This window comes from Nelusetta ayraudi, unplaced genomic scaffold (assembly GCF_046127955.1).
Source record: "Nelusetta ayraudi isolate G7.1 ecotype Tasmania unplaced genomic scaffold, CSIRO-AGI_Nayr_v1 ptg000122l, whole genome shotgun sequence".
NCBI classification, from domain to species: Eukaryota; Metazoa; Chordata; class Actinopteri; order Tetraodontiformes; family Monacanthidae; genus Nelusetta; species Nelusetta ayraudi.
The window spans coordinates 325,457-351,085 of NW_027466172.1; the positions used below are offsets into that span (position 1 = coordinate 325,457).

Sequence of the window (25,629 nt, forward strand, 5' to 3'; positions counted from 1 at the left end):
CGTTTCCAGATGGATGTATTTTTAACCCCCTGCAGGCTGATGAGGGGTGCCGAAAGCATTGCAGGAGCGCGACGGGGGTTGGTGGGCCCGAGAGAAGACACATGGGTCCCCTTGGGGGCCTCGCAGATGACAAGGTTGCGCGACTTAGAGTCAACCTCTGCTACCACCTCCGCTTAGTCATTGTCTCCGGCGTCCTCGTCCCCACAGAACAACCCCCATTCATGATCCATGCGGCCCACAGAAAACAAAGCTTCCTTTAGGATCAAATTGCCCTCCCGCCTCCCCACCGAAAGCCAAACACCCACTTCCTCGCATTAAAATTGCCGCGCTGCCATTCCTACCCCACTCACATGTGCCTTCACACCTTCACCTTAATCCACCCACCGGGAGCGCAAGTGCCTTCGAGTGTCCAGAGCTCCCCCGCCCATGACATGCAGCAAGTGGGTGGTATTCACTGCCGGGTTGGGTGAAGGAGTGGTGGCACGCGGAGGTGTGGATGAGAGGGGACTTATTTTTAAACCCACCTATGCAGCGGGAAAGGGATGGGGGGCGGGGGTGCACAGCCCCAGCTCAGACAGCACAGTCCTGCTCCTCATCAAACACTTGTCTCCCCTCACGACCCTCTTCAAACGCGCACATTTCACCCCGAGGCAGGTAACTACGCAGACGGAGAAAAAGTCCCTCCAGCAGCTTGCTCTCTTTTGTGCGCGGCATATTTGCATTGGAGATGAGACATGGGGGATCAAGCTCGGCGAGCGAGGTAACGCGCCACTAAAGGGGGAGATCAATGCTGTGCGCTTTCGGTATTACAGGTAGGACAGTTTATCAAGGGTTTTTTGTTTTTGTTTTTTTAAATTAATCACTCCAACAGCTGTCTGCAAGCACTGATGTGTTTAAAGGCGTTTAACATTTAAAGGGAACTATTCTATCTTCCTTGGGCCGTAAAAAACATTGTTCTCTTTTTGGTTGGATAAAGTCTCTGAACTTGATTTTTCATTCACTTGTAATCAGCATTTATATTTAAATATATTGCTTGTGTTCAGTTATATGTATATTTTATATGTATTCCCTTATTGATTGCACTGCATGTATGCAATATTGACATTTGACATCTATCCAGGGACTGCAGAGGAAGAACAGAAATAGAACAGAATGATGTTGGTACATTTACAGAAATGTGAATTAAATGTGTGGGCGACACGGTGGCGCAGTGGTTAGCGCTGGCGCCTCAAAGCAAGAAGGTCGTGGGTTCGATTCCGGGGCCCGGGCCTGGGACCTTTCTGTGTGGAGTTTGCATGTTCTCCCTGTGTCTGCGTGGGTTCTCTCCGGGTTCTCCGGCTTCCTCCCACACTCCAAAAACATGCATGTGAGGTCAATTGAACACTCTAAATTGTCCGTAGGTGTGCATGTGAGTGTGAATGGTTGTCTGTCTCTATGTGGCCCTGCGATGAACTGGCGGCTTGTCCAGGGTGTCACCCTGCCTTCGCCCTAAGACAGCTGGGATAGGCTCCAGCAGACCCCCGTGACCCTGAATTGGAATAAGCGGGTACAGAAGATGGATGGGTGGATGAATTAAATGCCCATGAGGGAAATTCAGCAGGACTGATTTTGTCTCTCCTCTGGAGAAAAGCAGTAATGTCCACTGTTTTAAAATTGCAACTATCTTTCTTCTCGTCCCTGGCAGTCTGACAATCCAATTTCTTTTTTTTCAAACTCCATCATCAGGATGCAGAATGACAGGGTAAGATTTTGTTAATTACTTGCAATTTATTATTAGGGGGGAAGATGAAAACACGTGAATGTGGAAACAAAGTTCACTTAGAGTGCTGTGAAAAAGTATTTGCCCCCTTCCTGATTTCTGTGTTCTTTGCATATTTATCACAGACAAAGGTTTCAGTTCATCAAACCAATTTTAATATCATACAGAGACAACCCAAGGAAATATAAAATGCAGTTTTTAAATGATAATTTAATTTACCAAGGAGGAAATAAATTACAAACCTATCTGGCTCTATGTGAAATAGCCCCCCCCCCTTGTTAAATCACATAGTAACTGTGACTAACTACAGTTTTGGGAAAGCTGAGTCCAATTTCACAGGTCACACCCAAACCTGATTACCACCACATTTGTTGAATCAAGAAATCACTTAAATGGAATCTGTCAGACAAAGTGAAGCAGGCTACAAGATCCCAAGAAACAAGCGCATTATGCCACGATCCAAAGAAATTCAAGAAAAAAATTGAAAAAAAGTGATTGAAAGCTGTCAGTCTGGAAAAGGTTACAAAGCCATTTCCAAGGCTCTAGGGCTCAACCGAACCAGTGTCAGAGCCATTATCCACAAATGGAGAAAACTGGGAACAGTGGCAAACATTCCCAGGAGTGGTCGACCAACTAAAATTACTCCAAGAGTGCGACGACGACTCATCCAGGAGGTCACAAAAGAACCTAGAGCAACATCCAAAGAACTGCAGGCCTCGCTCGCCTCAGTTCAGGTCAGTGTTCACGACTCTACCATAAGAAAGACACTGGCCAAAAAAGGCATCCATGGGAGAGTTCCCAGGCGAAAACCACTGCTGTCAAAAAAGACCAAAGGGTCATTTGCCAAAAAAACATCTTGATGATCCTCAAGACTTTTGGAAAAACATTCTGTGGACTGACGAGTCAAAAATTGAACTTTTTGGAAGGTGTGCGGCCCGGTTTGCATGTTTTGAAAATTAAATCTCAAATGTGTTTTTCATTTGAATTAAGTACAAGAATGAGCAGTCTTGAATAAGAAAATGAAAATGCAGATTGAATGACTTATTAACCATTTTAATTATGAGTCAAATAATGCAGCTTTGTTCTTAAAATGAAAAAGCATTTCTTCTATTGCATTTTAATTTGGATTATGGTAACTATCTGCTTCCATAGACATAAAGTATCTCCTCGAGCTCACAGGAGTAGATCTCAAAGAGACCTTCTTGAAGAATGTGGAAGAGAAGGGGAAAAGGCTCTTGAACTTCACTGTTGCTGTGAACAAATCCAAAAAATTATATCAAGCTGCGACAAAGATACAACTGATGAGGGGGGAACACACAGGTTCCTCTGAAGATGTCACAGAGATGGTACTACTTCTTCTGGCTTACTTTGATGACAAAGAAGATGTGATGTTCCATTATGTTGAGTACACTTGCCTGGCTGGGGAAGTGGACATGGATCGGGTTCCCCTGCCTCCCACGATTATTGTGTGTGGTAAGTTAACCTCATTCACTCACCTGCGTTTAAGATGAACAGCAGAGACATAGATGCTGTCTGAACAAGATGAGTTCTGGGATAGAAATGTTTTCTCGAATGTAAATTTGTCCCAGATTTCTTAATTTTGATCGTACAATTCCTGCTTTCAAACTTAAAAAAATTAGACTGAGATGTGTGTGTGTCAGAGTGTGAATGAGGGAGCATGTGTTTAAAGTTATTTTGTGGGTTTCTCACTCACTACACACTCCTGTTGTTTTACACTTGAAACTTGAGTCAGTGACAGAAATGCTAATGTGAACATTGTTCTGTTTTTTGGGTTTTTTTTGTAGGACAGTCCTGCTATTCTGCCAGACGAATGATGCTGATGCTATCCTTCATAACGTCCTTGTGTATGATGTTTGGCAGTTATTATTGCTTTAACATCCATTACCCTTCTCTGCTTGCATCAAGCCTTGAGTTTCTGCAGAGGAAATTGGTTGTTTTGTTTTTTGTTTTTATTAATTTGTTTATTCTATTTATTTAAAGTGGTGGTGATTTTATCCAGCGTGACTTACATATACAAATACATTTAGGGCCAATCTCCCAGTTTCTTCTCTCTACACTTAGATGTTTCTTTTCCATTAATCCGGAGAAGGGGACTAAAGTGGAACGAACAAAATCATTCAATCACAAATTTACTATGACTCCGTAAATATGTTTACAGTTCAATGTGATTTTTACAGTATTGTTCTCAACAAGATTTTTTTTTTTACAGTGTATATGCCAATTTTCGCTGAATTTGGAGTATGTGAAGGGGGTCAAAATGAGGTTGAAAGACGCACAAGAATGATGTCACTTGTGTTTGTACCCCATACGGAAATATTCACTAAAAACAAATTAAGGGGATCTCTGTCATTTTCTTTACGATATTTGATCTTCACAGTCTTGGCTATGTTATACTAAATTTTCATGTCCCCAACATTTGCGGTTTTAAGGAGAAGATATTTAAAATTTGGTTGATTTTTTTTTTTGTTGTATTGCACATTTCGGCAAACAAACTCAAATTGTGTCTTTTCTGTCGAAGATAGAGACTTGGCCTGATTTGAGCTTTAAATGTAGGTGAGGGTCACATGCACGCGTGGGTTTTGGTCCCATGTCTCTATGACGTTCATACTGTCCACGAGAATTATTCTAGTTTGGGTAATGTTTTTTCTTGCCTGGTGCTATGGAGCACCTAGAGCTTTAATCTTTGCATCAGAAAAAGTTTTTCACTGGTCCTGACCTGCTTGCCAAATTTCATCAAAATAGAATAAGGTTGAAGGGGTCAAAATTGGGTCGAAAGACGTGTTAGCGAAGGCCTGCTCTCATCATTATTATTATTATTATTATTATTATTATTATTATTATTATTTATTTATTTATTTATTTTTTTATTATTGTTATTATTATGATTACTTACCTGAGTCTCAGTCCCGGATAACAATAATAATGATAAACATTTGACAAACAATGGGTCTTCTGCCCTTGCACACATTCGAGCCCCGCCTCTCATTGGCCTCTGCCCCAACAAGCTATGCTACAACCACAAAATTCCAGAAAATGTTCACCTTGTACTTCTAAACAAACCGTTTATAACTAGCTTACAATAAATGTTCAGGATGGCGGACTAGAAAGTTGTACAGGAGCTTTTTTTGAGTTTGTGCAGCATTTTAATGTCTTGGCAGAATTGTAGGTGTTTTACAGTTTTCATGTGGTTTTCATGTCTTTTTAATCTGCTGTCTGATGGCTTTTTGGTTTGTGCTTATTTTTATGGCTTTAGTATACAATTATTGTTGGATGGTAGGCATGGGGTTTTAGATGGACATTTTGGTGCAACAAACAAAGAAAATGAAAACCCCACATAGCTTTTCAAACAATTTCATTTTGTAATTCTAATTCTAAATTCTAATTTTGTTTTGCAGGAAATGCAAATGGTAAGAATGAAGAAAGACCAAGCAATCAAGCAATAATGATTTATTTGAGTGCCCAAGGTTACATGACAAATATCAGATAAGTGTCTCTGCTGTTCATGAAGGGTGGTTTTCCCATTTGTGTTTTAATTATGTTTCACTAATTGTACATTTTATTCTTGTTTTATAATTGCGCATTTGTGGCAATTTTGTGTTTGAACTATGTTTCACTAGTATTGCTTTTATTATGTTTTACTCTGGAAAGCACCTTGTGCACGGTTTGGATGTTGTAAGGTGCTATTCAAATAAAATTGATTGATTGATTTACTGATTGATCTACAGCTCTCCTGGTTGGATTGACACAATTACTGACACAGGTTGGATTGACACAATTACTGACACAGACAGCAAGGTCGGAAAAGTAAACAAAAAAAAGGAAAAGAAGAAAAATTGCAAATGGGTGAAATTACTGCAACTACTTGCACATCATCTTCAAAGCCTGTATAAATCACACTTTCATTATCTAACAAAGGGGTTCTAGCACTCAGCGCAGACAGAAGTAATTTGTAAGATAAGGGAAGGTTTTAGTCCAAGACATAAGCCATTACCAAAATGAAGTGGGGAAACAGCACTGTTATTGACTTCACAAATGACTGTTGCATGTTGTGTGTTCATGTGTCTAAGTGTGTGTGATCACAGTCTATTTGACACAGTCTGATTGCTCCTTTGCAGTAAGCACAACTGCTTTCTAATTGACATGTTTTGCAATCTTCTTTCAATTCCAAATGTCTGCAGCACAAAATGAGTAGAAAACTGAGAAAACTGTAGAGCAATATTGCATGAAATCAAAATATGTACAGTGTGCCTCATTGCGTGTTTTTTGTTCATCCGTGTTGCTCTAATACTAATTGTTAAATTGCCAATATATTTTGATGATATGAAGCACTCTGTTCTATGTACATGACTAAACTTTTGTACTGTATAACTATCGCTCACAACCAGTGAGCTATTGGTCAGTGGTGGAATCGGCCTCAAGTCTCAGTTTATTTTAGTAAAGTCACCAACTTTTACCCACATGCTGCACATGCACTGTTCCTTCCAGCTCAGAATTGGGTGTTTCAACAAGATGACGTTCCTTGCATATCCAGAGTACAAAAAGAATTGCAAGAATTGAAGTTTCTTATTTTGTCTTATTGACAGTAAATGACAAAATCATTTCCATTTGTTTGTTTGCTTCTGATTCAATTCAATTCAGTAAAATGTATTTTTCCATTACAAACTTTGTTCACGGTTAAAAGTGTCAGTGCAGACACATCACAGGCGCATTACAAATCCATTCGTACATAAACATTCAGAGGTCAGCTCACTTATGCCATGAATAGTTTTTTTGATTTTTTTTTAAGTAAGACAAAAACATAAAAACGAGATGGAAGATGTGCAGTTAAGGGAACCACAGCATGCAGCAAAACCTTTTGAAACACACAGACAAAAATCTCTCTAATTGGGGTGAAGTAAAATTAGAAGTGTGTCCAAAAAATGTATCATTGAATCTTTTCTGAAGGCGCCATTTGCCACTAATACATTGAAATGTAAAGCAAAATAGATAATAACACAATAACATAATAGGTCCTCCACTTCTGACCCCGCCTCCTCTGTAGAGCAGTGGGGAGCCAGCTTAGGTGTCAAGAGCACTGACTGGAAATTAGCCAATAACACATTTGTAAACCCACACAGGCTGCACCTCCTGACCCAGAGTATTCCTGCAGCGCAGAGACATTGCTCACCACTGTCCAAATGTTGCCGCTCGCGAGGAGAATAATATTGAATTGTTTTCTCTGACCTTTGACCCCCCCCCCAAAAAAAAACTTTTTTTTTTTTTTTTTAAATTTGGAGAAATTCAACGCAAGTCTATCTGTGGTGGTTTTTAATATTTCCATGACAAGCGCAAGGAAAGAGAAAAGGTCGGACTGGAAATACAAGCAGGTGAAAGGGCAACCGCTGAATTTAAAGAGCAAAGCTGACCACTCACAGTCTGTTTAACTATTATCAGATGGGAGAGGGCTGAATGTTGTCACAAACGTGTCTACGCGTTTCCCATCCAAGAAAAATGACAGATGTAGAACCTTTCGTTGCTTCAGTCCTTTGAAGTGGCCCAGAGACCTACTGGACACTAGACCACGCTGAAAGGACTTGGTGGGAGCTTTCAACAACCAAGGTATAATTCCAAAGTTCCAAATGTGAGGTGAGGTTAAGCGAGGTGAGTCATTTTCACATCACCTAGAACTCATTTAGAGTTCCAGGAACTCTAAATGAGTTTCTACACTAGCAGTCTTCCTCTCTCTGTGCTCAAACAAGGTAGTGCTCATTCTGTTGTCATTACTCCCTAGTTGAAATGTGAAAGACGTCATAACTGGTATTTTTGCACTGCCGTTTTGGGCAGCACCGATATAAGGCTTTTGTTGACAACAAAGAGGCGAATGTGTTTACACGCGCTCAGTTTGCGGGGACACGTTTGGGGAGTGCTGATTTGTCACACAACTGCAACATTAGCAGCAAATAACTCTTGTCATTTAACGAAAGCCAATAATTAAACCATTACGTGCTCGTAATCACAGCCTTTCTGTTTCAAAGTCTGTTTCATCTCTGACACGCATATTTTCTTTCAGTTCTCTGTACCCCCCTCCACACCCGAGCATTGGCTTTAGTTTGCACTCTATCTCTCCCTCCCACAACCACACCCGTGTTTTCACTCTTAGCTCTCCTGCCTACTATTCTATTATGATCCAGCTTCTGCTCAGACTACCTTCACACCACAAATGTAGGCGCCCTGTTCTTTTTTTTCTCTCTAGATGCAACCCATCACAATATATTCAAAGACGCTGTGAATCTGTCACCTCATTAAAGGGCACCTATGATGCTTTTCCACTTTTCTGAGCTTTGAAAACTGTTACAATGTTGAACCCTATCGTCAAACGATCGAAAATGGGTCAAATAATGAGGTTCATGCGTTTGGACGTGAGCCCTGCAAGTTGTTGGGCATGGTTCTAAACGCTCTGTTCACGGAGATTTTTTCAACACTGGGCACGCAATGACGTAATTGCGTTCCGGAGCTCCTTTCATGGCCAAGCTCCGGCACACTCTCGGACTGGTTCCGCCGTCCCCCGCTCTGCCCCGGAAGTGATGTCGCAAAGATGTCCAACCTGGGGATACAGCCCAACCTCTGCCTTTGGGTGAAGGACTTTTTAACACACAGACCACAAGCAGTCAGAATGGGCCAGCATCTCTCTACCACTCTGACACTCAGCACAGGAGCCCCACAGGGCTGTGTGCTGAGTCCTTTCCTCTACTCTCTGTACACACACGACTGCACTCCATCTCACACTACCAACAACATAGTGAAATTTGCAGATGACACAACCATGGTGGGACTAATCACCAATGGCAATGAGTCTGCCTACAGAGAGAAGGTTCAGAGGCTGACAGAGTGGTGCGCAGAGAACAACCTGAGCCTCAACATTTAAAAAAAAAATGAAAGAACTGATAATTGACTACAGGAAGAAACAGAACACACACACACACCACTACTCATCAACGGGGAGAGGGTGGAGAGGGTGTCCAGCTTCAAATTCCTGGGAATACACATATCAGAGGACTTATCTTGGACAATAAACACCACAGCAATAGTTAAGAAAGCACAGCAGCGGCTATACTTTCTGCGGACACAGGAAAATCGACCTCTCACAACATCACCTGTACCCCCCTTCTACCGTTGCTACATTGAAAACATCCTCACCTATGGCAATCCTGTCCTGGTATGGTAGCAGTTTTGCTGCAGACAGAAAGGCACTGCAAAGGACTATAAAAACTGCCCAGAACATCATTAATCAACAGCTACCTACCTTGGACACTATCTACAACTCCAGATGCTTGCATAAAACACACCACATCCTCAAAGACTCGTTTCATCCTGCCAACCATCTATTTGAACTGTTACCCTCCGGAAAACGTTACAGGTCCATCAGAACACGCACCACGAGATTCATGAACAGTTTCTATCCCAAAGCCATTACCATCCTCAACTCTGATCTGAAGACACATCACTGACAGCTGCACCACACAACAAATATCTCATGCAATACTGCACTTTATCACCCTGTACCCGCACTCTCGCACCTCTTGCACCTTATGAATGGAATACTAGAGGATGTTTTCTATTTATTGTTGTGTATTGTAGTGTCTTTTAATGACTTTTATTTATTATGCTGCCTTGTTTTATGATCCAGTATGTCAGTGCACTGAATTCCGTTGTATTTTGTACAATGACAATAAATTTCTAATCTAATCTAATCAAATACTTAAGTCTGCGGATGAGATGAAACAATATGACGGCCATAGATGGGACTGTATACAATTTTAAATATTAAACTCTAAATGCTAAAGATGTTTTGCGCTGGAAGCAGGCAGATGTTAAAAATACTTTTTAAAACAATCATGGACTAGGTCAATGGATAACTGTGCCCGCTTAATAATACATGGCATACATTCAAAAGGCTGCTGGAAACATTCCATCATGACTTTTTTCCTCCATACTGACAGCGCAGCCCATTTGGCTGCTGCAAATCCATCAAACCAACAATCTTCTCCTCTCAGTTGGATTGAGATGTGGTGACTGCGCGGGCCACATAAGGACAAACAAACTCACTGTCTAGCTCAAGAAAATGTCAGCTGTTTTCCTGTTTTATTTTGAAGTCTGTTTGTTTTCTCATCAGTGACTTTAGTTTTGCTTCCTGCGTTCATTTCTTGATGTCTGTCACCTGTGTCTCATTTTCAGCCCTGCCCTGTGCTCCCCTGCCCCAGTGTGTCAATAGTCCTTGCCAGCATACCCAGCAGATAATGGAACTGCCAAGCTGAGAAAGCCAATGACTCTGTTGCAGTACCTTTCCAGGCAGGCCTCCCTGTACGAGGCCAGGAAGGTTCCTCCCCCAGCACTGGCTACTCAAAACCCATTTTATGGCACACGCCTGGCACTAGGTGGTCCAAGGAGTGTCCAGTTGGCCTATCGGCAGTCACAGTCACGGCAAAGCCGGCGCTTCTTTCCACCAGCCAGCAGTTCCAAGTCGGCGGCCCAGCTGACGCCAGCCAGAGGCTCCCCGTCGGCATTCCGGCCGCAGACGCCAGCCAGCAGCTCCCCGTCGGCAACCCGGCCGACGCCTGCCCCTCATTCCCAGTCGGCGGCCCGGCCGACACCTGTTCCTGGTTCCCAGTAGCGGCCCGGCCGATGCCTGTTCCTAATTCCAAGTCGGAGGTCCGTCCGACGCCTGCCCCTCGCTCTCTGCCAGCGGTCCATATGACGCCTGCCCCTCGCTCTCTGCCAGCGGTCCATATGACGCCTGCCCCTTGCTCTCTGCCAGCGGTCCATATGACGCCAGCCCTGAGTCCCTGCCGGCAGTCCGCCTGACGTCTGCCCCTCGCTCCCTGCCGGTGGTCCGCCTGACGCCTGGTCCTGACTCCCTGCCGGCGGACCTTCCGACGCCAACCCCTGACGACTCCAACCCCTGCCTTGACCCCCAAAGGGATCGTCTCCGTTGCCTCTGTCCCCTTCCTCATGTCAATTCTTCACCAGAGCGTCAAGAGTTCCAGCTGCAACTTTCCTCAGTCTTTTTCTGCGTTTGATCCTGATTCCATGAGCGATTCTTTAGCTTTTGCCTGGTATCTTCTGGCCACCTGTCCTCAACTTTTGGGCGGAGTCGACGCGGTAAAGATGTTTTCGACGGCATTATTTCTGTGCGATACACGACAGCGCAGCGATGGACAAAGTAGAAGTTGTTTCATACCTGCTTTCATACACAAATTCTGTTAAAGAAAGAACAGTTTTCCTCACTGAAGTCACAGTTGATCATTTATGCAGGCAACATTTATAATTTCTTGTTTCGTTTTCTGGGAGAGCAAAGGTGTTCGTAGTTCAATCTTTATATTTTCACCAAAAGTAAACACAAGACAGATACAACAGAAAATAGCGAGCCAAGGACGACTTTGTTAAATGCCGCTGTGTTCGAGGCTTCCTTGCGGCGAAGAGCCACGTCCTCTCGCCTCAAGACTCCTCGTATTCCCTAACTTAACGCGCTCGATTTATTCCGAGCGCTTCGCCATTTGCCGCTCCTCGTTTTCGTGAATATGGTTGAACACACTCTCGAACACGGAAGTTCCGTGTCGAAGGAGTTGGCGTCGATGTCCGCTCCGACAGGGAAAATCGACGAGGACACTGAGCCAATCCAGCGCCCTGCTCATCGCTACATCACCTAAACTCGCCTCGTCTCTCTTGGATCCTGAGCGCTTGAGGTACCAAAACGGCACTCCCTACAACCGTGAAGCGGCCACAACCTCTACAACCGCACCGTGGCGAGGCGAGGCGAGGCTATGAGAACGCCCCCTTAGTGGATTTTTTTAAGTATCTGTACTTTACTTGAGTATTTATTTTTCTGACGACTTTTTACTTTTACTCCCTATGTTTGTGATTATAATATAAATATCAAATATATTAAAAGTGTAACATTCAATAATGGCTCACTGGTCATAACTATTACTGATCACAATTTTCCTTTTTGCAAAATTGATGTTTCATTAATGACAAAAAAAAAAATCATGTTTTTCTTTTTGCTTACATTCCAGAACCTGAGTCAAGGGTTTGTATTTTTACTTTTACGTGTTTAAGTATTTAAGTAAGTGTTTAAGTATTTAAAGCAAAATTTTGCTTTTTTACTTAAGTACAAAATGTGAATTATTTTGCCACCTACAATAATAATAATACATTTTATTTATAAGCCCTTTTCTAGACACTCCAGGACACTTTACAAAAATAAAACAAATGTGATAGAACGTATAAACAATTAAAGCTAAAAACAGCAGTAATATTCAGCCACACACACACAGTTGTCACTACAATGCAATAACGACAAAAATGAGAAAAGTTTAACCTCTCTATCCATTTGCGTGAAATTAAAATATTTTAAATGAAAGTCTGAAAATCCTGATGCTTTTATCTTCACAGTTGCCACCTGAGCCTAAAACCACTTTCCCCTGCTCTCCTAATTATTTGATTAACAATGTGAAGTCAAATGAATGTATGACTGTAATTCACAGCAATCCTAGGAAAAGCACTATTACTTTCAGTTTTGAACTACAGCCTCATTAAATCAAAAAGGAAGAAAAAAAGACACTTACTTGGTGTGAAAGTCTAGAGATGATGCTTGGAAGGAGGTTCTCCTCCTTTCCCAGTTCAGGGGTTGTCACGATGAAATCTACATCGTGCCCAAACTCCTTCCCCCTAGGAATACATAACAATTTCTTTACAAATAATGACAAGATTTATTTTCAGCCACATTTCTTATTTGATGAAAAGCGAAGGTGGCAACTGGGGCTTTTTTAAAAAGGACAGGCTTTAATAAGGGGGTGTGCATTTTTCAATACTCAAAGCGATTAAGTATGATTAAGTTTTAAACGCTTTGAGAGTCTGTTTGTGACAATTTAACATTTATCAGGGTAAATCGGCCTGGGGGCTGAGGGGAGCTGAAGCTGTCTCCTTCTTTATCAGCAGGGAAGTGGGCGAGTCTTGGCATTACAAGTGATTATCGAGTGACAATCAAGCTGAAGCAGATAATAAAGTGTCTGGCACAGCGCCCACGCGAGCATGCTGGATCTCCACACAAAAAGGTGCATTAATCGTCTGTCTGCACTCAGCACTCTGCATCAGCGACAAAACATACTTTTAGGATCATCCTATGTGACAGGTCATTTCAAGCAAAGAACCGACTGTCTTTTCAGTCACGCTTTCGCATGAGGTGCGTCGGACAGATTGCGTGAAATAGACTGTCCAACAATCAAGGCAATATGAGCAGGCCGTCTGTAATAGGTTACAATTGAAATAGCTTAATGCTACATGAGATTGTCGTATGGGCACAGTGTGAGCTGTGGACCCTACTGGAAATGACACAGCAGTCTGAGACATCTGGGCACTGGCAGAGTGTCGGGGGGGTGGGGTTAGGAGACAGTTGCCCCCGGGCCTGGGACCCAGTAGGGACCGTCTCAGAGGCAGCAGACTCCGCCAGGAGGCGGGGCCTGCTGCCTCACGCCACTGACGTTCGTGGTAGCTAGTGCAACACAAACGCGGTGCTGTTGACGGGACCGAACAGCTCCATGCAGATAAGGAGGTGGACAGTCACCTACCATTGAGGGCCCCGGTAACCTGTTGTTTTGGGGCCCCTATCAGGCTCGGGCCCTTGGAATCTTCCTCCTAACTTTTCCCCCATTTATGGCATACCAGGCAAAAATGACATCACCAGCCGTCCCTCAACCGAGTCCATCTGACGGACAATATTAACATAGAAATACGGAGTTTGTCCCGTATTTCTGAGTCGTCTTGAATGTAACTTTGTTTTTGACGCAAACTCAAGTTCATTTCCATAGAAGTTTGCGTTCAAAACTGTAATCTACGTAGCTGCAAGCAGCACCATTGTGCAACGCAGTCACAACAACTGTGTCCTGACTGCGTAGCTTGCATAGAGCGGGCTATGAATCGAGATTGCTTGTTCGTTTCAGCAGCAAACAAAAATGGCCGAGGCTCCTGTCGCTTATGAGGAGTGAGCTCTTATCCGTAGTCCTGTTCGGAGTTTCGCTGCAATATTCTGAATGTCAAACAACTACTAAGTCCCACAAGAAATGAGAAAGAAATACACCTGAAAAAGGAAGTAAGAAGTAAGTGAAAAAAGAGATAACCTAGGTCTACTGTTCCACACAGATAAAAAGAAAACTGTGTTGAACTGGTGACTGTTGGTGGGAGAGAGATGTTCATGGGAGATGGACGTGGCAATGAGAAGGAGGACTGTTTTACAGTTAAATTTTAGTTAGGGTTTTTATTTTATGAACAAACGGGACCCGTAAAGGACTTTAAAAAGTAACTTTTAGTAGCACAAGGAACATCAGTGTCCTGAGTTGTACTTTATTTTAATTCGTATTTGCTTTATTTATTTATTTCCTTTGTAAAAGCCACCCATCCTGCACTTTATTGATTTGTGTAAAAGTATGTTAAATTAAAAGATTCAAATACAATTTAAAAATTCAGCGTATTTTTAATGTATATCGGTAATAAAGCAGTTCAAACTATGTGAACCATATACTTTTTTGAAACCCTGTTTTAAGTTATGATGCGGTGGGGGGTCCGGTCGTGTATAGCCCCGCCCCCGGGCCCAGCTCTGACTTGTTCCACCACTGCATCTGGGGGAAATGACAGACTGGCCTTTAAATCAAGCATTTCGTGACAATGATGTGAATGTGTCTCTTGTGAAGGGAACAAGCATCCGCCCTGATGCACGCAGTCTATATCAATTTCATCGGATTGGCTCGTTTAAAATGTCACAACACACTCTGTCAGTAACTGCGGAATTGTGCTTATCCAACTGGTGTAAACAAGGCCACCCAAATGAATTACAGTGACAACTGGAGCCCAAACAGCCAGTTCCCGAATTTGGGACATGATGGGCCGGACTGGCATATGCATCCGCACTCAACGGCACAATTACAATGCCATTTCTCACACCCCCTGGCTGTACTGTGTGTTGTTCTGCACATGTCTGTGTGTGTTTGCATAGAATTTAAGCAAAGAAGAACAGTTTTCCAAGTTTTTTAATCATCAATTGCAAAGGATAATTCCAAAGAAGAGGTGTGGGGGAGGGGGGGGACAAATGGGAACAAGCCCTGATAAATTGATAATCGCTCCAAAGTGTAAGTGTTGTGTTCAGACTGACCACCACCCACAGTTGCACCGCTTCTTTTCGCAGCATGCTGAGAGAAAGCAGGCAGACTGCAAGAAAGATTAAACAACACAGCAGGGCAGCTCACTCAGACAACTTCAGAAGCAGGAGTTTCAATCAGTCACACACACACACACACACACACACACATGCACACACCAAATATGAAGCAATTCACCCCTGAAATAACAAATGTGATCTGGTTATGCTGGCCTCATTACTTGACCCTTAACTATTTATGGTTCAAGCACGCACACAGCCACACTTTGTGGGTCATGAAAGATCAAAACCTTAAAAAAATAAAATAAAAATCAGGAAAAAAATCAAATCATATACTGTATATTATACACATAAGAGAAATGTGAATAAATTGTCAACTATTTCAAAAGAAGTTTGGCTTGTTGGCTCGCTATCGGCGTCCTAAACTGAACAAATGTGTCCTGCAGCTGTCATCCAATCAACTGGACATGCCATTGGAGGGTATAGCATTAGAGAGGCGCTGACGGTCCTTTGGTTGTTCCAGCGTTTTAATGTCTCGATGTGAAAAAGGAAGTGTGTGTATTTCCCAAGAGAGGACCCAGTTCCTCCCTGAGAACTGATGCAGCGGGTGAAAAATTATAGCACTGGAAAACATTTTACATAACTCACAAATCAGGTCCTTAAGAGAATTTCACTTAAGGCATCTGTATCAGAGCTGCCAGCTCTCACGCATTGACCCTGAGACTCACGCATTTGATTTGCTTCACAAGCTCTCACGCCACACCTCCGGTTTCTCACGTTGAAGTACATATCAAAGCTAAAATCTGACAGCTGAGAGTGTATCTATGATCCACCTATTGAGCCTGAGGAAAGCCACTCGCGATCGATAAGTTATGCCTGCAGCGGGACCGTGAGGGGTACACTGGTTGAGCCAGTACATCTACGCGATGAGCTCCCGCAAAGCATATGATGCGAGCATTCCACCCTCTGACGTCTAAACCCGCTAACACCAAGGTCTCGCGCCGAGCGTCAGTGGTTGATTTCCTCCATTCGGGGGATTTGGAGGATTTATGCCCTTGAGCTTTGAATAACATTTGGTGATTCCTCGTGTGAAAGCTATTGTGAGAGGTATTTCGAGCGTTTCGTGAACAAGATTTACGTTCATTAGGCTAACTGAAATTATAATGCCATAGCAGCCAGCTACCAGCTTCACTTTTCCCTCCGAGCTGGCCAGGGTGACCAGACATCTTCGATTTTAGAGGACAGCCCCCGTCTTTGGCGACATGTCCTCAGTTAACGCTCCCTGATTTTGATCTTGAATGCGGGAGATTGCAGATGTGGCAAGGTGTGCGCACAACCCAATGCATTTCAGGACAGACACAGTGTGGTTTCCAGCCTCTTATCAAATATTTATATAATTTTAAAGCACAGCTTCATGGTTGCTTCCCTGTTGCACTGTATTCTTACTTATTAAAAAAATATATATATCTGCCCAAATATGCTGCCCCACTCTAATGCTGACGTTGAGCGGGTTTTTTCGGTGGTTGGTCTCAACAAGACGAAGACGAGAAACAGCTTGGCCCTCGATGGACCGCTTTCCTCCATAATGACAAATTGAAATGGCAGGCCTCAAGCCCTGCTTTAAGAGGGAGCCCTGTGAGGCGAACATTAAGGACTTAAAAAAAGGCAACAGGGCAATACAACCAGGCACACAAATCTTGATTACCTGCGACCTGATTCGGGAGACATCTGCATTCTATTTTGCCCCTGCTGCCCTAACCCATGTCCACATACCTGATATTCATATTTGTTTCTTGGTCTCTTGTGTTAAACTCTATTTTTTTTTTTTTTTTTTTTTTTTTGCTCTGCTGAGACTTAGACTTGTTGACCCTTGTTGTTGCTACTTCGTTTCTGATGCACTTTAAAGAACTATTTTCCTACCTTTTAATTTACATTTTTGTCATTTCTGAGTGTTATATGGCATGATTAAATCTGCACAGAATGAGACATTCTGTGTCCTATATGTTACTGTCGTGTTTGCGGCAAAACCTTGGTTGGCTCCACCAAATCTCACGCCAAGGTTTTTGGAAAAGTTGGTGGCTCTGCCTATATGGTCAGGACAAACTCAGTGCCAAAGCTGAAAAAGGTAAAGGCAGCTTATATCGTGGTTTAATTGTACTACAAACCAAAGAGTAACAAATTATGCTCTCTTTAGACATGAATGGTGAAGCGAGAACCCAAAGTTGGCAATTTTGCTATCACACAATGTGTAACGGCAGCATGTAACAGGAACATTAAAGGAGTAAAGACATGCTGATTAGGGCTTGCGGGAAATCTTCAAAGGGCACTAGAGCTAATTCAAACAGCCAGGAGCCAATACCACTCCGCGGGCCATGATAAAACTAAGGCCCTGTTTGCACTGTTTTGGGGAATTGGATCACGAGAACGGATCTCGAAGCATCTGTTCGCACGTAGCATTAACATGCGTCTCGAGCGTGCCGTTTGTTAGCACATTACACCCCCCCCTGCCGAACCTAGGCAAATGCAACATGCGTCAATTCCGTTTTTAACGACTGATATAGTCGTTAAAAACGATATAGTCGTTGATATAGTCCGCAAACAGGAAGTTGAATAAGAATCAACTTCCTGTTTGCGGACTATATCAAGTCACTGGTTTGAATTCTACTGCAGCTCGTATGGATCCGAACGAGGAGTAACGACTGGTGACAACTTTATTTTCGGATCAACAGTGGCTGGCAAATTTTCGGATGCAACGTCGCACATTTAATGTCATATGTGGGAAACTGCGACCGCTGCTCCACTGACAAAACACGCTAATGCGGAGTGAAATTTATTAGCATGCTAATAAACGAGTCTAACAAAAATGATTTGTTTTGGCTTCTTGTTTGTAACTTTATAATGACGACGCCGGGAGGTGGGGCGCCGACCAAGTACGTACACGGGAGAGGTGAGTGGAGTAGGCGGTCGAGGTGGTTTTGGTATTCGGATGACAAAACGGATTTGGACTGTTTGCACTTGGTCACTTCATGCGTTTTTTGCCGATCTGAATACGAAAAACGCATGAAATGACCAAGTGCAAACAGGGCCTAATGTTGCCGTTTTCTGTTTGTTTTTTTTTTGTTCATGCAGGCCTTGACAAATAAAAAACATTCTATGGAGCATGAGTTTTGAACCAGATTTGACTGCTAAATGGGCTACTATATACAGAATGCTCAAGTAGGCCTAACTGGAGGCCTTTCCCCAGTACTCCCATCTTTGGCAGCACATTCAGTTTGTTAAATGAATGTCCTTGCTAGCCTCTGCTGTGCTAGCAAAACTCACTTGACTGTATTGCATAAATGTGTGCTCTGAATACTATAAGAAGGTGTGAGACAGGAGGAAAATCACCAACTAACCAATTTACAATACTTCTTCTCTCGGACTTACAAAATAAAGGTTTATCAAAGTTATGTGTTTGCGGGCGTGGGGGATTGGCAACAATTGTGATGGCTATTTAAGCTAACACTGCATGCACAACACTTTTAAAACTCACCTTTTGTTTCATACCAGCATAAGTTTGTGTCAGCAAAAATTAAACAGCATGTCAGGCATATTCTACGTTGCCTTCTTTTGTTTCCCAATGCTTTGGGGGTTTCTCTAATACCCATGAAAACACTACTTCCTGCTCAGTGGTAACTTTCGCACGAAAAAGATACTGAAGACGGTGTAGTGGATTTTTCCCTTTTCTTACCTATTTTATTGCGTGAGAAAAAATGTTCAATTATTCATCCTTCCTGCACAAAGCCTGTGAAATATGCATGGTTATTTACGAATTTGTGTGGATGGCCGGGTGACATGTATAAATAATAGACATGTAGAAAGTGTCACTGTTGTTGGAAAATTCCATGGAACGCATTCATCTGCTGGACACGGAGTTCATCTTAAAAGCAGGGCCGGCCAGGAAGACGAAAAAACGGGCGGGGCTCACGGCCTTGTGTTCCACTTGCAACCTAACAATCAGTGTGCAAAATACCCGTCAATATTCGGGGGAAGGAGGGTCCCCATCCTCCTGACTGTTACTTAATATCTTAGTATTAATATTTTTATATTAATACTATAATAATATCTTAACATGCAGGCAGTGGCAGAACAAGTCAGAGCGGGGCTCAGGGGCGGGGCTACACGACCGGGCCCCCCCATTAAAATTGGGTTTCAAAAAAGTATATGGTTCACATTGTTTGAACTGCTTTGTTTACCAAATGACATTAGAAATAAGCTGAATGTTGAAATTGGATTAAAAAAATTTAATTGAACATATTTTTACACAACAATCAATAAAGTGCAGCCTACTCTATGCATGCTACGCAGCCAGAATGCAGTTGTTGTGAATGGGTTGCGCAATGGTAATGGTAATGGTAATGGTATTGCTTGAGTAGGTTTTCATTGTTCCCTTTATCCTTTGCGTTTCAGATAATGGGTGACGAGTTACCCAGGAAGAGAAGCAAGCAAAGATTGGGAACACGTATATGTATGTATATATACATATATAAATATATATACATATATATATATATATATATATATATATATATATATATATATATATATATACATATATATTAGAGTTGTCAATCGATTAAAAAAATTTATCCGATTAATCGCATGGTTTTCCATAGTTAACTCACGATTAATCGCAAATTAATCGCATATTTTTTTTATCTGCTCTAAATCTACCGTAAACTGATATTTTTCCATATTTTTTAATAATCACATCAACATGGGAGTAGGCAAATATTTGCTTTCTGCAAATGCAGCATGTTTATTCGTGTTGGAGCAATGAGAATTACTACTAACAAAACAAAAGATGCACAGGGTAAAAAAAATAATTATAAACTCAAGCCCAACAAAGATAACAGATGGGCATAACTGTAACATTATATAGTAATGATTACTAGTACTACCATAAAAAAAAAAATATATATATATATACGTTCAAAAAAATGAATATATATATATATACATATATGTATATATATATATATATATATATACGTTCATATATATATATACATATATATATGTATATATACACACACACACATATACATATATAATAATTCTCACACCTTCTCTCCAAAATAAGCCGATAAGACTTGTATATCTCGGATGTTGTCGTTGCTCTCTGGAGGTGGGGGGGGGGACAATGTAATGGGATTCAGAGGATTTGGGAGCAGGCACCGTTTTTCTGATCTGGAGTAAAAGACCCGCGGTGGGGTCTCACTCCAGCTTCACGGCGAAATAAACACAGCGCCGTGTGAGCCTCTCACTCGCACTGCCGGTGAAAGCTGCATTTTCAGACCCCCATCTATTTTTAATCCCGCCGCTGCCGCCACCCCTCATGAACGCGTCTCCAAGACTTGTCACCCACCTTCCACAGCTGTCCTTTCAATGATGCCAGCGTCGGCAAATCCTTTTCACACCGTTTTTTTTTTTTTTTTTCTTTTCTCAATGTGACGCGCGACTGCTTGGTTTTGCCGGCCCGCGGCGTGCTTATCTCGAAACCTTTGGGGAGCAGCTAGTTTTTTTTTTGTTTGTTTGTTTTTTTGTTTTGTTTTTTTCCAGTGCTGAGTGTATCTATTTGAAGGGAGGTGCGGGGGGGGGTTCCAGGTTTGACAAGGGCTATTAGCTGCAAAAGATGAATCCAATGAGAGACCCCGCGTCCCACTGCTAATTGCAGGTAATTAAATCAAGTTTTGACAGGACTTTAGGAGGGAACACTTAAATATGTCAGTCTGATGCGAATTAGCAGGGTTATTAGCACTGCTGCTTGCTTGCTTGCTGCTGCTGCTGCTGCTGCTGCTGCTGCTGCTGCTGCTGCTGCTGCTGCCGGCAACTCAGACGGCACACAAGCTGCTTTGCCATAATAGGCCTTAAAGCGCCTCCGGCTGTGTTTCTTAACCATGTCTGGAGAAAGTGCTTCTCGACGAGATAAAGGTAAATTACTTACTGATGGACTGATAATGTACAAGTCATCATTCTTCAATTATAGCTCCGCGTGATTCCAATTAGGTCCCACATTACGCTCCCCGAGCTTGCGCCAAATACGAGAGGAAGTGAACGCGTGCGCTCGAAGCCATTAAGGCTCTCTCACAGGAGCCTTTAAGCGCTGCAGCAGACCTCAGCCCCATAAATCTCTCATCATTCCTACCTTTCATTCCTGATGCTAAATATCCATGATGCCCTAATCACTTTTCTCATCTTCTCCGTGTTCTCTCCCCCTCCTGGAGGAACCTCTTGGTTTTTTTTTTTTAACATAATCACATATCATCCTACTTGTCTTGAATCCTTTGGAAGATTAAACATATCCAATGTTTTGTTGTGACATATGAGAATTTCTGTCACAGGAAAGGTTGAGGATATAGCATAAATCAACTGAGTTACCTCACCTTACCAGTCCCCACACACTGCGTTTCTTATGCACAAACGTGTTTTCAGGCACTTTTATGCTTGTTTGCAAACTCCGCATATAATTTTTAATAATTGCCTATAAGTGCCTTTGTAAATGGTGTGCTTTGTTTGTATTTATAAAAGAAAAGTTTGGATGATAGTGTAAATTTGTGTTCGACATGTCAACAATTGAATCTTGAGGCAAACTGAATGCACACAAAGGCCTGTTGCTGCGGTTCTGAAAGAAGAATTGCATTGAAAGTTGAACAGCTGCAGCATTTACAATTTGAAATCAACTGGCAGGCAAACATACTATATTTGCTTAGGTTCGTGCAGCTAGGATTTAAGAAAATCCGGTTTCCATGTCAATGTTTTCTAATGAGCCTCATGCACGCTGATAGAGATTTCCTAGGCGTTCCAACTGAGATACAACGCCTCTGATTCAAGGTTGGTTTAACCCCTTGTAAAGTGGCATGGTCTTTTCTAGGTGCGTGGTCCTTACCAGTGACATATTATTGCACAATAATATAAGAATAAATACAACGCACACTATTTTCTTGCTGCTGGTTACATGAGGATGTTTAAGTCGCTTTGTTTCTTGGTTTCATGCAGCGACTTGTTGAAGTTGTTTTTACGCTGTATCGTGCCAGAATAATGAGAGGCTCCTCATTACTGACGTCTTAATGTCCAAAAGGAAATCAATGATCTTTTCATTTTAAGATTATTCTCGTTTCTACATTTCTCATTTTTACATTTGCACATCTGAGAAAGAAAATCTCACATGGATGAAGAACTGCATTGGAAATTTCCTTGCCTTTGACTTTAATGTCGACTAAAATTGAACCTTTGAAATTCATTAATGAATTTTTATACATTTATTATCTTGTACCCCCTATTGACACTCTAGAAGTCACCTTTAAAATATCTCACTTTTTAATGTGCCTTACAAAGAGTAACGCGACCCTTCGAGTTGACAAAACACTGGCATCCCACCTCACGCAATTACAATTTCAACTCAAATGTGATTTCCATTCCGTGGCAAAATAAAAATCCACCATCAGATGTGAGCAGGACACACCAGTAAGCTGTGACTTGGATGATGTTGGGCTTTACAATGATGGTGACTTAATTGTTCCCCATTCCAAACACCTGCTGGGGAGCAGGGTCACTTACGAGGCTGTCTCACCGTGGCTGTTGGGTTTCTGCCGCAACTGCTTTCAACTTTCCTTTCTTTGCCTTCCTACCGCAGCACAGCCCGCTGTGCAATATTCATTCATTTTTGTCATTTTATTTATCAGTTTTCCATTTGATTGCCTTCTTTATCTTCTTGCTCAGTTTTTGGGAAGAAATTATTATTTTCACCTTGTTTGAATTGAATGTTCAATCCTTTGTGGTTTGTTTGCCTTTGTTTTGTTTCTGTTAAAATGTGGCTTTTGTGCAACAGCTTCTGTGTTTGGTGCATGTACAGTATTTAAGGTTTTGTTCCGTGTTGGAAAGTTGTTGCTGAAGGCACCTGGTAGCTGCCTAGTTGTCCAGCAGCAGTGATTTCTTAACTGTCTCCTTTCTGTTTGTATGCAGCGGCACAGCTGACAAGTGATCAGTGGAGCCCTTCCCTTTTTTTGTCTTTGTTACACCAGCTCTGTCCTCCACTCTCCTTTAATCAGGCCATTTGATAGTTATTGGTCTGGCCATCAGCTTCATCATCAACTTGGTGCGCAACCGTTTCATAGTCTGTTTGGTGTGATTTATTGTGTCTTTTTTTGGGTGGATTAAAACTTATTTCACTGCAAGGGTCCCTTGCCCTGAGGTATTAACGAACCAAAGTGTCACGTTCTCTTGGAATTTATTTGTATACTTCTCAGGGTGAACTTCCCCATGACATAGCTGTGAATGTGTTTATCAGCTTCCTTTGCGATTTAGAACCCCCCAGCGTAACAACGTTTTAGCAAAACTTACTTTGTTTTGCCATAAAACTTTTTTTTTTTAACTTAACTTTTCTTTTTTTTCAAAGGTTCCGAGAAGATTGAGGGATCTCCTTGGCTGCAAGCAATGTGTGTTGCCTGCCACTATTAAAGACCATCAGCCAGGCTGTGGCAGCTCTGTCACCCCTGCTGCGAGGCAAGCACCTGTCCCCACTACCAGACTGCTTTTGAATTATTTACCGCGTGCGCGCTACTGTTTATGGCTGAATTTCTACAAGAGCGCAAAGCAGAGTGCTCCTTACTTGCTACACAAAGCAATGTGCATTAAAAAAAAAAAAAAAAAAAAAGAGGAGGTGCCAACTGTGCGAGCAAATACTTGCAAAAACACCTGCTGTGCAATGGCTGGCAACATAATGCATTTCAGCACCTTCTCAAAAAAATGTATGATTATTTATTATTTTGGGACTGACCTGTGGACTCTAGACTTATTTTTATTCTTATTTTTTATTTTTTGATGAGGAACAAAGCAGATCCAAGCATGCCCGTGTTGCGGGCTCAGCTAATTTCCGTCGACTGCGAGCTGTATTGAAACACCACCAGCAACAATCCCCCACAAGCTGCGACTCACCGTCTGCGACAGTGATAAAAATGAAAGCAGGAGACAAAGCTCCCAAGAGTCCAATATCTTTGCATTCCCGTGGGGTGGAAAAAATCATTTGAAAGAATGAAAAACTGTTTTGTTTAGTTTTGAATAGACACTGTAAAGCGCTAAAAAGAAAGAATGAGTAGATACCTGCGAAATCCCCCCGTCAGTGCGACGGCAGCGCGTGGCGCGATGGTGTGGACAGCTCCGTCAATGAGGTCTGTCAGGGCCTGGGCCTCTGCTCGGCTGACAGCTCTGGAGATGTCTCCGTGGTGCAGGAAACCTACGGGGAGAGGAGCATGTGACTCTTAGTCTGCTGGCCTGCCATCAATCATAGCAATTTGCTCCGGTGGGGAGTGGGGGAGTGGGGGCGAAGAGTCAGGGCGAATTAAAAGTAAAGGTAAAATGTGATCTGCTGGCCGTGCATTGTCCCGCTGCAGACACAAGGGGGTACGGGGGGGGGGCCCGCTGGAGATGCCCGGCTACATCACAGCTGATGGATTGACAGTCTGTTTTATTCTTTATTGATTTGATGCATCTTGGCTTTGCATTGTCTCATCTTTTTTTTTTTTTTTTAACTCTCCACATCAGATTTTTCTCAGCTGCAATCAGAAAAAAGAGGTGGAAAAAAAAGAACATCACCGCCCCTTTCGGATTCACAGGTTACCGAGGGGAAGTTGGGGTCCAAGCAGATTTTTCATGTCAAAGCCTCACATTATCTCACTGCATGAGACTGAGTGAGGCTTCGGAGTTTGCCAAATGATCGATTATGACCAGTCTGATGGAGACGTCTGTCACTGTGATGCATTACGGGAGACGGGAGTTCAAATTGAATGAGTACGTGCGGAGCGCTGTAATTCAACGCTTTGAATAACTACCTCGCCCAGTGCAACGTTAACCAGCAGCATGATAAGTAATAGAAGAAGGCAAACAAAGGGAGAGATGCTGTAGTTTCAGTTTTGTTAGGCAGTGTGGATGCTCGGTAATATTCCCGTCCATGCTGTCAACAACCAAGGCAAATAGAATCTACATTCTAGGATACTTTCAATTTTCGTTTCAAATTTCTTTTAATGTGTAGCGGTGTTGCTTGCTCGCTTCATATACATAAGAAATTAATTTTCTTGACTTAAAATAAATGAGTATTTTTAACCATTTTTACGCGTGAAAAAGTTTGAAATAAATGTGATGATGGAGGTAATGGATACAGACACATTTTGTTTTCAATGATAAAAATAAATTATTTTGCAAAAGCCGCTTAACCAATTAGATCATGTAAGAGATTGATTGACTGACTGACTGACTGACTGACTGACTAATTGATTGAACAATCCCCAGAAGGCGAACATTATCAAAATACCTGAATGAATAGCAGTAATGTGCAACATTTTGTTGAAATCCTCTGGGATTGTAAAACAATAAACTGATGGGGCCGAATATCCGGTTCGGGAAGTGAGGAATACGGCTGCATCGGCAGCTGTTGTCAGGTGTTGGTGGACTCAAATGCACGACAACCACTGATGCAGTTTAAGGTGTTTATTGAATCGGAGAGGTCGGGCAGTCCAGCTGTCACATAAATCGATTTGAATTATCAATGAATTCCTAGATGAATCAGTGATAGAGTCATGGACTCATGCTCAAACAACACTTGACCGGAAGCTGCTCATGAAAC

General features: G+C 42.3%; 1 protein-coding gene across 7 annotated transcripts in view; it reads right to left on the reverse strand.

Moving 5' to 3' along the window:
• Window positions 1-25,629, reverse strand: part of dntt (deoxynucleotidyltransferase, terminal) — a 100,385-nt gene that overhangs the window by 37,078 nt on the left and 37,678 nt on the right. For all 7 annotated transcript variants that reach the window (XM_076050104.1, XM_076050099.1, XM_076050098.1 and 4 more), the window contains exons 7-8: window positions 24,111-24,243; window positions 12,385-12,487 (exon numbers count right to left, since the gene is read on the reverse strand). In XM_076050104.1, the coding sequence (XP_075906219.1) occupies window positions 12,385-12,487; window positions 24,111-24,243 (236 nt within the window). The remainder of the gene's footprint in view (window positions 1-12,384; window positions 12,488-24,110; window positions 24,244-25,629) is intronic.